We start from the raw sequence: 14,434 nt of genomic DNA, 5'->3' as shown, positions 1-14,434 counted from the left end.
AATATAAACATGACAAACAACTATTGAAACATTTAAAGTGTGTCTGCAGGAGGTTGAAAATGAATGTTACTGTACCTGAAATTGAGTGGCTTGACAAGGCTACAAAAACCTGATTAAATAAGCCTATTCTAAAAATATGCTTAACGACAACAGAAGAACAGAAATAAATAAAATGTATTACATCAGAATATGCCGGTACCTGCTTACAGTATATCAATAACATTTTTGGGCTAGAGCTTCATAATATGAGGACATTGTGATTGGGATTAAAATTGCAATTATTTTGTATGAACTACCTTCAGGCCTGTATTTGTGGTCTAGGTAGTATTTCATGTAGGGAGATATGTTTTGTTCCAAATCACAAATCATTTGTTGGTATTTTTTTAACAGCAAAAAGATGTAACCCATGCTCTCTTGTTTTCAATTAAAAGAAAAAACTGTGTTTTTTAAATTTTTAAATAAGATTAAACGCCAATTTACAGCTGAGTAAGTTTGCCATTTACAGTCATCATTATTGCAGATTAAATCTGTCACAGCTTGTTAAGACACTGTTCATTATGTGAGTTATGATCAAAATCTTGGCTTCTGTGATTTAAAAGTGACACTTTTTTATTGCAATTTCAATGTCAACAAGATAATAGAAAGATATATGTAGACATTTTAGTGCTGTACTTTCACTTTTCCAATAAATTTATGTTGTCTAATTTTTTTAATTTTATTTAATAAATTTAGTTTTGGCTGAAGTTTTAATTTGTATAAAAATTTGCTGTCATTCTTGATACTACCACTCAATGGCACCAAAATATGACATACCCTATACTCGGTGCCTAAAAAAGACCAGTCTGTAGGATTCAGTGGTATCTAGCAGTGAAGTTGCAGACTGCAATCATTTGAATACAGCTCGGGATTCCAAGCATGTAGGAGAAATTACGGGGGCCCACGAAAAAAAAAAAAGCCTTCTCTAAAGCCAGGTTTGGTTTGTCAGTTCTAGGCTACTGTAGAAACATGGCGGGTCAACATGGCAGCCTCTGTGGAAGAGGACCCATTCCTTCTATAAAAACGGGTCATGCTAAAGTAATGAAAACACAACAATTTTCAGGTGATTACACTAATGAAAACATTACTGTAAATATTATATTCCATTTCTACCAATGGATCCTTCTAAATGTTACACACTGGACCTTTAAATATTAGTTGGCCTAAAAACAACCTCTCTGACACTGACAAAAACTAAACGTTATAAACTTCACAAAGGTAGAATGTAGGATTGTTAACATGTACTAATATATTAAAGTCATCACGTCCCTCTTAATGTTCGCATTTAAGATCAAAATGAATTGGATATTTTGCTTTTTCATATTACACAAACAGAAGTGCAATTACACCTTTTTATCCTGTGAAACCGTTATCTCAGTGTTCCAAACGATCTGGCAGCCTTCAAACGTAATACTATAGTTTCCATTCAGATTTTCCAAAACTAGACTACAAGGCCCCCACACTGGTATAAATATGCATAATATTCAGTTTACAGTTTATCTCATTTACAGCTAATGTGCCTTACCATCACAAATATCTGAGAAATGAGAGTTCAAGATGATCAATTATAAAAAATCCATCTCAACCAAACGAATGTTAAGCAGCAAATTGACGTTAGGTACTTTTCCTCCTGCAATAATTACTAGTGTAGCGTCACAAGGTTGAGCTGTAACCTCTAAGCTGTGATTATCATAAGACAAACACAAGCATTAACAGAAATCCATTGTAATTTCAGAGAAAACAATTTATGATTTGTTTAACACAAAAATCTATTTTTACTTAGCTCACATCGATATCACTTACCGTTTACTTTGTAGCATGAAAATGAGCTTGTGAGTGATCACTGTGTAGTGTTAAGGCAGAAGGATTCACAAACAGAAAGTACATACAGAGTCATACATCACTCAGAAATCTTGAATCCTATTCTGCTGAAAAAGCCATTTGATACAAGGATGAGGCACCAGCTACAACTATGTGAAAGAGAGCTGTAAAAATGAGGTCTGACTGAGCCACTACCAGCTGCCAATAAGCCCTCTGCCAGCAACAAACTGAAACATGGCCTCACCTCTAGCACATGGACTACAAGACCACCTGGGTCAATAGAACACGAGCACGACCCTGAAACATGACCGCAGCCTGATGCGAGAAATCATCATCAACACAGGCAAACAAACTCAGCTGCTCTCCCAAATGTTGGCTATAAATACCACAGGATCCTTAGCATTCTGCACCACGGCAAACCCAGAGTGTCAAGGATCAATAATTTATGCGAGCAAGAGAAAGTTGTCAGATCCAACAATGCCTACAGACAGAGCGGGAGCGTACGGCTTGTTTACAGAGCCATTTCAGAGAAGGATGCCATTGATTAATCAGGACTTGACAGTCATGTTGAGGAGGAAAGACATTTTTTGTTGAACAGGCAAAATCATTTTGGGATTGAAACAAGTGTATTTTTATAACAGTATCTTTGAAAGGGCAGGAGACAGGAGAGAGACTGTATTTGTGAATTTTGCTGCAACGCTAGAGTCGTGATGAATTGCAGGGTGACTGCCAACAGCAGTGGCATGGCTTCACACAGCGTTTTCTATTTCATTTCTTTATGCAGAACCCTGGACGGCCATCAGATAGATATCTATGCTGTGCAAACCGAGCAGGCATGGCACTAATGACTGCCCTTTTACCCCCTTATTTACTCATGAATATGTGTGTAAAGGAGAATCTGTGGGACATTATTTCCTTTGGCTACTTGGGAGTGGCGGAACAAACACAGGGCAACATTAGCATTCATTTATATTTGAATGTAAGTCAAATATTTACTCTCCTTTCCACTTTGGTTTGGACTCCACCAACTCCTGAGGAAAATATCTGGTTCTTAAGCTCCTGGATATTTGACCATCTACGCCAGCTAGTTGCTAACAACTTTGTCTGTCTGCAGCATATGGTGCCGGGTAGGTAGCGTACAGTGAGTTTACCAGAGCTATTTCATTACAAACAGCTGGCTGATGAGGAGTGGTATCCAAGACTGGAAAAACCAAGACAGTGAGTGACCAGAGGTTACTTATAAAAGAAAGACTATTAAACTTTTGAACAAAGAAATAGTCTCCTTAATGTTCACAAATTTTAAATAGAAACTACTGTGGAAATGGCAAAACATGTGGTGCATGTGCCTCTAGTCAGTCAGATCGTCTAATGATGATGTCTTTGAAATCAATGTGCTATTATGCTGTAATCTCCACTTATGGCCACACTGGCTGCTGTTCTGGAAAATTTCACATAAACAACTCATCAAAAGGTTTTTTCTATCTTACAATGTGTGCCTTACCTTTGGTGCAAAGTTAATTGCTCCTTTTGGGAAAATTGTGGATGAACTTTAACCCTTACAACTTGGAAATATGATATAAGCATCTACTAACTAGCAGTGGAAATACATGTTCATTAAAGACATAAAAACAAAAACACACAGTGGAAATAACACATTTTCCTTTCATTAATTCTGCCTATTTGATATACCAGATGTTTTTTCGAATTAAGAGTGGAAAAAAAGACTCCATACATGCAGAGTGGTATATCCAGTTAAGTACCACTGTCTTCTGGTGTCATCCCCTAAGAGCTGCCCAGTATGACCACAGTCGTCTCTTGTTACCCACTGGGGCTGCCCACTTGCAGGCTTCCACCGCCCTCGCTGCTTAATCAAAATGAAGGTCGATTTGTAGAGTTCATGGGTGCAGTGCTCCCACAGCTCCCAGCCCCTGTTGGTTCAATTTAAAATGAGTCGACAATACAGTCTCTGGCTCATTTTAGCCCAGAGAGCTAACACTGAAACAGAGCTGATCTCTCTCCTCCTACGCTCTGTGGCACTATGTTAGTGTGGTGAGTGTGTGTGTGTGTGTGTGTGTGTGTGTGTGTGTGTGTGTGTGTGTGTGTCCCTGGCCTCATCCTGAGAGAAAGCAGCATCCATCACAACTCCCAGTCTCCACTGGCACTTCCACTCAGGCTGAGGGATGATGGTAACGCCCCGTAGCTTAGCTCAGCCAGGACGAACAGACACACAAAACACACACAGCAGCACACACTGTTGGTATATGTTACATATGGTCGATGTGTGTTTGTCCATGTGTGGTATCTCACCAAGAATGGGATATGAGTCAGTCACTGTCGCCCACCTCAGATATGATGGATGGATGATTATGGTGCAGTTGCATTTATTATTGTAGAATTGATCAGTACTATATCAGATTCCTGTGGGAAGCCTCTAATATACACTGATGCTAATGTGACATTTAATCTGATTTGATGCAACTAGGCATGATTATCATCATCAGTATTACTTCTATTTCCCAGATTTCTGTGGTGATTTAAATGTTCTATGATTGACACAGAGATATTTTGTTTTCTTTCGCCAAGAATAACATTTCCAACAGACACACACCCACATACTTTCATTTTTCCTTTTTCAAAGCCAGCTGCATACATATTCAGTAACGCTCTGGCTGCAGGATATTTTCACAGACCCAATCTTTTTGGAATCTCATACAGGTAAGTCAAAAGATTAAAAGGAAAAACAACAACATAAAAAATACTTCTACTCATGCCTCTCTTTACTAATGCAGACTATGCCTCATAATCACATTGGTGTTGAGAGATCTGGGACAGATAATGCATTTTTTCTGACATTTTTAAAAATGTATAGGCTTGACCTGCAATTTCTGTAGACAAGCCAGACAGAGCATGACTGTGGGTTAGTCAAGATTTATGATCTTTGTCCAAAGAGCATGGAAGGGGAACTGCTAGAGGGGCTTCCTGGTTCTGCCATCCAGCAAGGAATCACTCCAGGTCAGTTGTTAACTAGAATCCATTTATATCGTTTTCCTTTGACAGGTACTGATCAGAGCCAGAATACTGGTTTATAATGTTTCTTCACAAAGACATATGTTTCCTCAAAAATCCTACTTTCTGTGTGCAGAATATGCAACATGTATGATTTTTCTTTCTGTTGCTGAACTTTGTACTGTAACAGTTCTGAGCATTCAGTAGCACCAGCTATTGAGAGCGGCTCTGGTAAGTGACATGCAAGAAACAATGTTAAAGCCTATCTATGTTTTTGCTCGGCAGCTCTACAAGACTCAACATTAACTTACGCTATTATGACCATAACTATAACATGTAAAAACACTAACTCATATGTGCAAGTAATGTTATGTTTGTAATATGATAATTAAAATAAGTTTCAGTTGCACTGGCACCAATGCTACTCAAAGATATAGCACTAGCTATCACTAATAGCTTGTTAACTGTATGAAGTTAATGCAACAAAGCGCACCATTATTTTCAGTGGTAACATGGAATACTTGTCATCATAGTAATAGATTATAAGATTGTGGTGTTTTTGCAACTTCAGCGTACAGGATTGCTATTATAACACAAACACAAAAATCTGCTGCCGTACCTTGGAAACACAACTATGCTGACTCAGCAAAGTCTCTTTTACCCAGATATGCTATTACTTGTGATGTGTAACCAGTCACATCGTCTTGTGGGTGGGACATTGAGCCAGAGCCCGACTACAGACATACTGTAAAAAAAAAGTTGCACATTTTTAAACTAACTTATCTTATTTTGCCCTGCCCAGCTTATAACACCGGACCAAAAATAAGACAGCGGCTAAACAGTCTGATATTTTTTGGACATCTAACCAGAGCAAAAAAGATGATAGTATGTCAAAATGATGTATTTTGGCCTAAGTGGTAAAAAAGCAAACAAACAAATCCATGAATGCAGCTTTAGATGACAGAGGATTAGAACAGGTGATCGTGCGTGGACCCACTGACAGCAGGATTTTATTCCTCTTGAAAGAAATCCAAGTTCAAAAGTCAGATTAAATTCCTGCGGTGTAGATTTGCTCTTATTGAGAAGGTAGGAACTTTTTGTCACAGCACTAGCTGTTTTAGGGCTTAGTGTTTAGTCGCCTGTACATTTGAGTAGGTGACAAGGTGTCTTACCCCGGGGCCTTGAGGAGATTCTGGAGAAGCTGGAGGAACGTATTTTTGACCTAGAAGACAAGGAAAACAAAAGCAGATAAAGAGAAAACACCTTGTAAAGTGTAAACAGTAACATTATGCATCCCTTTAATGTATTGGACTTGTTAATGTATTAATCTGCATATCGTTCAATGTTTAACAAGAGTAATTGACAACACTGTAAGTAATGTTGAGCGTACCTAGCAGCACTGTTATTTCTATAGTGTGGTTAGACTTTTACTGGAATATTAGCTTGTGAGAGGGAATGGAAGTGGACAGAAGTTTCGGATTGCTTTCTTGTGGATTGGATTTTCAGTCAGGTGGCATGCAGCAGTATAGAGAATAATACTGTGACGATGAGTACTGAATAACTTTGGCAAAGTAAATAACCAGAACTTCCAATCAGTAACAAATCTATCCAATTTCACACAGATCAGGAGGCAGAGTTAGATTTAGATGTCACGCTGAGTTTAAAGTCCAACAATACTTCCTGAGGTTTTTGGTTGGTAGCCATGGTAATACTGAAATGAAAGGCTTTCCAGCATCTCTTTGTCCTCCTCTCCCACTCTTTCTCGCTCTCTGTGCTGGGCTTGACTGGCCTTTTGGAAATTGCTTCAGTTGCCTGGGGTGTCTTACTGTAGCTCCCATCTGTTCAGACTACATGCACACAGAGTGGACACGGTGCAGGACTGGCTGGCTCTCTGTCACAAATACGTTCTGGCATCCCCCCCCCAAGCAGCCATTTTGTTTTTAGGGCTTTCAGTTTGCTCACTGTTTTACGTCTTGAGCCGTCGGAAAATGTGTTTCACCTCATTAGCTGGGCTGATTGGCCATTTATTCATGATCAATGAGAGGCCTTCTTGACAGCCGAGCAAACTAGCAGATGTACAAGAGGCAGATACAAGCACCTATATGTGCACAAGACACAGGGGGGAAATACATTTAAATATGTAAAGATGATGCATCATTAAAATTCATTAATGAGCATGTGCGTCAAAACAGCAAGATCGCCTCCATATTTTACTCCTCTCAGCTTATCATTAGAAGCAGAGAGTGATGTGTGATGGTCATGTAAACAAGGGATTCTGTAGCAAAATTATAGATTCATGAAAATGTATGGGCGAAAATTTCCACCCCTCTAACTGGAAGTCCTGTCTTATGTCCATCATGAATAACTCATCGGTTCATTCTGAGAATATGGGATAGGCAACGTGTCTTGTTTCTTTCTAACACAGTCAAAGGTTGTAAAAGGCAGTGAGCTCTTTCCACATTAATAAATATACATGCATCAAAGCCATGAATTACATATTTCAGATTGGCCATGAATTTCATATTCATCTAAATAAGCTATCTGCAATGGAAAGCAGCACACTTACGGGCAAGTCCATGCGCCCACACACACACACACACACACACACACACACACACACACACACACACACACACACACACACACACACACACACACACACACACACACACACACACACAATCTTGGGAAAACAAAGTCAAGGATGATTAAGGGGCTGAAATCAAAGAATGACAGAGATCCATGATATCATTCTCCTCTGAACACTGGCCCAAATCATTCGGGCTTCTTGGGCGATCCTCTGAGGACACTTGAGCACTGATTAAAATGTCATTAATAGACTTTGCCAAAAGCCTTCTTTACACACCCATGAAGTATGCCCTGATCAATGCTATTCTTCTCTCCCAAGATAAGTTAACAGCATCATTAGTGGGGGAATCAGCGAGTATACGACTGGGGTCCACTCGAGTTCTTTCTACTGTCACCGGGATTGAGAGGCTGTGTGTAGTGTTTACTACACTTTTAATCAATTCACTGACAGCCACAGAGCAAATCAGCAATGTAGGTTTCAATAAGAGATGCAGACAGTGGCACGTCATTTATCTTTGGCTGTGTGCAGGATGTGGAATATTTAATCAGAACTTTGTTTCAGTGGGAGGTCTCTTTAAAAGCTTGCGGTTCAGGAGTTATTTCTGGAGGGATATCATGGAACGGTCACACTTAATTGGGAACGACGGAATAAAAAAGCCTCTGTTAGAGAAATTCAGCAGCATACACTGATAACCCCCTTTAAAATCTGAAGAGGGAAAAAAAGCAGGTTTATTTTCACATTCTTAATCACTGCACTTATAGAAAGCAAAGAACAGCCAATATGCATGGTGACACAGTGGCTGATGTTTGATGCTACGGAAATGTTTTTTTTAAATTCACACTGAAGCTATTCTGCTGCAATAATCTCACTGATATGGAAAAACGGTGTATCATTTCCACTGGGAGTTATGTTATTGAGTTAGAGAAGGTATTTTGTTTAGAAATTTGCTGATTTTCCAGAACAGCAACACACAACGTTCATGGAAGTTTGGAGAATTGTGAGATAAAGCAGGATTATGACATTAGCTGGATAAATAAAACACAAAAGCCTTTCGACTTTGGATAAGGCTTCTTTTTAGTCCCAAATAGTTAAGATTTAGTCTAGACTTGTGTGCTGTAAGCTAAGTAATCATTCAAAATGTTAAAGGGCGGAAAACCCACTGTATTCCACCACTGGAATGCTGTTACATACATAAATTCTTATACACGAATCCATGGAGGTACCAGAAGTAAACACATTACTGCCATTACTGCGGTGGCGTCTCCCTACAGTATGAGTGAGTTTGTATGCCCTAAGAAGTGTACAATTTTCGACTTTTTCCTTTACTTTCTACATAGCATAATGAAATTGGGAGGAACCTGTGCAGTTATCAGCTGCTCCAAACCTCAACTTGAATGCGAAAAACAAAAGCCTTCACTTTTATGAAGAGTGCCCCTGTCTGAGACTTACATAGATTCCCTGGGCGTGCAGAGAACCAAGATGTTCGCATGAAATAATCTTGTATACCTGGTAAAAACATGAATTTGTTATTTTGTTATTTTTTTTTTTTACTAATATAAGTTGTCTATGATGACTAAATGCAACTCTTGGTTGATTATGCTAGCTAGCTAGTACAGTCATATTACACAGTACATCGTTTGAAATGTGGTGGAAGGTCAAGTGGTCAGTTTCTTTTTTGTCGTAAGAAGAATTTAATAACGCAAAGATTGCCATCCATATAAGATACCTTCATCAGTAACTGGAGGCCACTGTCTAACAATGTCAATCCAACTACCCATGCTACTGTCACTCAGCAGGCAGCAGCAGTCACAGAATCAATACGACTTGCCACCGCAGTAATGGCGGCAGCGTTAGATGGCAGAGCACATAAATCAATCACTGGATTCATGTATAAGGTTCATTTACAAGCCTTTTTTGAATGGAACAGACCGAAGTAAAGGTTATTTATGGGGGGTTATTCCCAAGGTTAAGAATGGCTGTAATAATGTTTGCTACTTCTATATTACATTAGAACCATATCTGAGAATACAAATTACTTTATGCTTTATGTGCCTAATCATTTGCTTTTCGCCAAGAGGCAGAAACAGAATTAGCTAAACAAAGGACTTAAAATAAGCAAAAGAGAAACAAATTAGCTATGGGCTGAGACCCATTCAATACATCTTGGAGCTTATATTTTTGAATAGATTCGGCTTTCCAATTGCTAGCTAAGTATTGGACTTAAAATAGAATAGAAATTTTGACCTCATGGTGGTGTTATATGATGAACCAGGGGATCACCAAAGTGATTATTCTGAGAGGGGGCATGAACGTGTGTACCACATTTCTTGGCAATCTATTCAACAGTTGTTTTATTTCAATCAAAACCACAAATGTCGACCTCGTGGTGGTACTAGAGTAAAAGTAAAGGATAAATTAAACTTTGACCTGCCGGTGGTGCTACAGAAAAGGTTAGAGGATAACCAAAGTAACTGTGATTCATCCCCTTGACACCCTCACTGATTTGTACCAAATGTCCTGCCGCTTGCATGGCTAAGAAACCTGAGCAGTCAGATGAACAGACAGGTTGTAAACAAACATCACTGAATAAACATAATAACACAAAAAATATCGGTATATGTATTTACCTTTAAAAGCACAATTTAGTCAGAATCCGAAGAGTGAGAATACTGGATGTGTGTGTTGTTGTCTATGTTCGGGCCAAAGTCCCCCTCTTAGAGCAGACATCAAGAGGCCCTAATGGACAGCCAACGTCTTCTCCTAGCACTTTGAGTTTATCCCTTTATTCCCCTCAGACCCCAATCATGAAGCATGCTAATCACGCGGAGAGCAGGTGGTGCAATTGAGATAACACTGCAGAGGTGGGCGCCGCATTATATGCAGAGGACAGACTAGTTTGATGCTTGTTGCTTAGAACTTTGGTTGATTACACCTGGGTGTTGCCGCACACTTGAGGTGCAACCACAAAACAATTTTCAGAAACAGACCCCCATTTTCTGGTCCAATACACAAACCTTTGTCGTTGAGAAAGAAAAAAATGTGGGTCCTTTTAAAGATGTGAGCAGTCAAGAGCTACTCGCCTCCTTTTTTGGATGAGAACTCTTCATATCAAATTATTGCTCCTATTCCATTCCAGGTAATTAAAATGTGCTTAAAAAGCCATTATGGATTATATGATGATATTTACCTTGTGAAGGTGATGAAGGAGATCTTCTCTGACGTGACACATCCTCCTGCTTTGTCCTCAGAGATGCCTTTGGGCTGGATGGCTTCCTTTCCAGACTGGATGACAGCCGAAAGGTTAGCTTATCCTTGGCCTCCAAGACCTTCGCGTAAGAACGCTTCAGACATTTCAGTAACACACACACACACACACACACACACACACACACACACACACACACACACACACACACACAAAGAAACAGATAAATAATAATAACAGTCTGAGAATAAACAGTTCAGATTCTGTATTGAAGAACACAACTGGAATGAATGAAATAGCAGACAGAAGGAGGTATATGGTGGTGATGTGTAGTTGTTTTAAAATACCTGAGCTGTGTGAAAATTCACAGCTAATGTGCAAAGAGTCATGACGACATTTGCACCCTTTGAACTTTTTGATACTGTCACTAAAAAGATGCACCTTGAATATGAAAGTGTGGTGTAAACTGTGATGATGATTTACAGTGCAGAGCTTTAAAGGCTGATGTAATCTGACCTTGTACAGGTACTGTATGTGTGACTACCAATGTCAAATATCTTGGTGCCCCTCATAATGCTAAAAAACAATTTAGATAATGTGAAAGTTTTTGTCTTCAGGGAAACATCTGTGTGAGTGCTGAAATGTGCTGAAATAAGCACCTTGTCTTAACACCTTTCAACACATTCTTTACATTTTTTTCCTTCGACAAAGACGCTCCTCTGTGCTGTTGTGTTACCTGAGCCGTGCCTGGAGCTGAGAGTGGCGCAGGGCTCTGAGTTTTGGCAGACATCTCTGTGCTGTAGACCATGACTCCGTGAGGGTTTGGCTTTGCACCTCCTTGCAGAACAAGCTGTATCTCTTCCCCCTTCCAGGCAGCTGGCTCTTGGAAGGGGCACCAAATCCCCCAGCGAACGCACTGCAAGAAGGCTGCTCGGGATGTGGAGGTGGCAGACAGCTGCGTGATGGAAAAAGACACATTAGAGGACATACAGACACTGATATGATTATGATTATTTTCATATATAGAAACAACCTTGATTAACCTTTTTGTGACTTCACAAAAACTTTACTCTTAACGTAAAGGTTGCTTTCAGCTCCTAGCCTTAATTCTGTTCCAGTATGTCGATGATGTTGGTCAGCCAGCCTTATTTTATGATTTTGTCAAAACAATCAATTTTTCATCCGTTTGCATGAGAAAGTATGGATTTAGGAGAACCTTTGCTTCGCAGAATTACCTGGTTAACTATTTACCTGTAGTATTAACCTAGCTAGGAGTAAGCAGGTAGTTATTAACCTTCATTATTATGTTGGGTTATAAGTTACTCTCTCTCTTTCTTACAATCATCATCTAACTTTTTGGTTTGTTTTTTCTTTTTGTTTTGCCTTCACAGCACCACACTCACATTCAACACTGACACCACCACTGATTTACGACCCCAGATTAATTTATTATGTTTATTATTCTTTTTGCTTAGTTTAAAATAAAATATTGTTTTAAATTACTTTGAATCCTGTCTGGTCTCACTCAACAAGCCGGGGCTGTGTCATACCAGGAACCCCGAAAATGCAAATGTTTCTCTTTTTGGGTTTGAGAAGTGTCTGGATGTTTAACATCCCTTTTGTTGCTATGACTTTAGGTCTTTACTGGAATTTATTATAAGTGTTGTCATGCACAAAACAAACTACAAACTTTTATTATTAGTATTTGATATTTAAAAGATTCAGCGGATTGAGCAATCACTTTTTCCATACCTTCCCCTTGAAACAGAAACACGGTTGGTCTAATAAAATCACTGTAGACAGTAGATTAGAATGGCTGCATTTCTAGGTTTTAGGCAGACATTGTACAGTTAAGGTTAAAGTGCAAAAAAACCCACAAAAAACCCTGATATAATACTGGTGTGCAACCCTAAATAATTAATTACAGCATTGCCATATTAACAAAATCACAAAGTCACTCAATCATTTGAATAATTTAGAAAGCAATATGAAAATAGGTCAACTTTATTACAAATCTTTGAACTACAGTGGGTTAACATACTACCACTGCTGACAATTCTATATGGTCAATACATTATAGGCCTAAATACCAGGTCACACATACAGTTTAGGAGCAGCTTTGTGATTTATAATCACTCTTATTGCACCTCTACTCAAGCCATCGCAGGGAAAGAAAAAAAAGGGAAAAAAAGCCTTTTGGTTTAAATCATCCACAGGGGATTTGGAGGTTTTGCTGAATCGATTAATAAACTGGTCAGCCACAGACTATTGTAATCAATCATAGGTAGGAGAGTACAGAATACAAAAGGAGCCTGCTTTTCAAGACAAAGTGGAGCATATAATGGTTCCCTCAATGCTTACAATTCCCCTGAGCACAGTTTTTACATGTAATACCATAATCCAATACTATAGATCATCACTCATATGAGTATCATCTTTATTGTAAATGTCATGCAGAGTCCACTGGGTGGTATTATGGTAAACAGGAACTGCATGCAGTCTTGAAGCAGATGTGGAGAAAATTACTTTGTAACACAGAGAGACCTTTGTAAAACCCTTAAAATGGATGTCCCAAGCAAAGTTATATGGTACGACAGTGTTTTCAAGCACTCGGCTTCCACATGATGGATTGTTCTGAAATGTATGTTTGTTGTTTTTTAACTCTGTCTCTACCCAGTTTTAGCAAGGAAAGCTGGGAGAAGGTCCTCAGTCTCCGAGCGAAGCGTTTAGTGACTGGCTTGTGAGTCTACCAGCCAACAGAAGTAGAACTTGTTTCACTCCAAACTCTGTTACAGCCGTCTGTTACAGAACCACCTGTTCTTTCAGGAGCGCAGCTGAGCAGCTGAAAGGACAGACGCCAGGAAAAAAAAGGCTTCACCAGGCTGAAAAATATCAAAAATTCAATGGACAAACAGATTTTCTGGTAAGCTCCATGAGGAGTACACGAGACGAAAACATTGTTTTATTTTGTTGACTTGTTTATTCTATTTCCCCCTGCCACCACAGCTCTATATGCCCACAGAAAGTGGACGGATCACTGTGATATACAGTAGTTCACCGGCAATGCTGTCGTTGTAGTTCCCCAGAGAGGAAAACTGGAGTGCTGCATGGCATTACATCGGGAAAACTACATTGGTGAAACAGCAAGGACCTTGGACATGAGACTGACAGAACACTATAAACAGACTACATCAGCTTTCTGTGAACATAAAATCAAAACCAGCCACAGCATCCACTGAGAAGAGGTCAAAGTCTTCAACAAGGAGTCAACAGACAGCTGGAGAAAGATCAGGGAGGCCATCCACATCCAAAGAGCATCTTTGAACAAATGGGTTACAATCTTCTCTGTGTGTATGACCAACTGTTATCATGTGATCAATATCCCATACTTAGGTCATGTGATAACAACTGAGCCACCTCCATGATAACTAAGCTAACTTCGTTCACTGAGGACAGTGAGTTGCAGTTAAAAGCTCCAGAAAAAGATATTTAGTGGTTCTCAGTGTATGTTTAAGTAGTTCACGTTCACAATTTTTTATTTATTTTTTTATTGCAAAATGTTTGATAGACTTTATGTTCTATGAATACCAATACTAAAAAGTGTTTTTGTGATGTTTTTATATGTTTTACTTAATAAACATTAGAGTTAAAGCTAGAACAGAGCTATAGAATATTATATCCCCCACTTCTTACCCTCAAGTGCGCATTAACTACTATTATGAAGTATCGGTCATCTCATTGGTATGAGGCCATGGGAGGTAATTAACAGTTTTGTA

At 39.1% G+C, this 14,434-nt stretch overlaps 1 protein-coding gene across 1 annotated transcript in view; it reads right to left on the bottom strand.

The window, feature by feature from the left end:
* The window catches only part of nphp4 (nephronophthisis 4), a 156,701-nt gene that overhangs the window by 63,950 nt on the left and 78,317 nt on the right, over nucleotides 1-14,434 (bottom strand). The window contains exons 10-12 of the mRNA XM_051424893.1: nucleotides 11,395-11,613; nucleotides 10,641-10,794; nucleotides 6,036-6,085 (exon numbers count right to left, since the gene is read on the bottom strand). Of these exons, the coding sequence (XP_051280853.1) occupies nucleotides 6,036-6,085; nucleotides 10,641-10,794; nucleotides 11,395-11,613 (423 nt within the window). The remainder of the gene's footprint in view (nucleotides 1-6,035; nucleotides 6,086-10,640; nucleotides 10,795-11,394; nucleotides 11,614-14,434) is intronic.

This window comes from Dicentrarchus labrax, unplaced genomic scaffold (assembly GCF_905237075.1).
Source record: "Dicentrarchus labrax unplaced genomic scaffold, dlabrax2021, whole genome shotgun sequence".
Taxonomy (NCBI): Eukaryota; Metazoa; Chordata; class Actinopteri; family Moronidae; genus Dicentrarchus; species Dicentrarchus labrax.
Note: the sequence above shows the minus strand (reverse complement) of the source record. Positions and strands in the feature narration are given on the sequence as shown.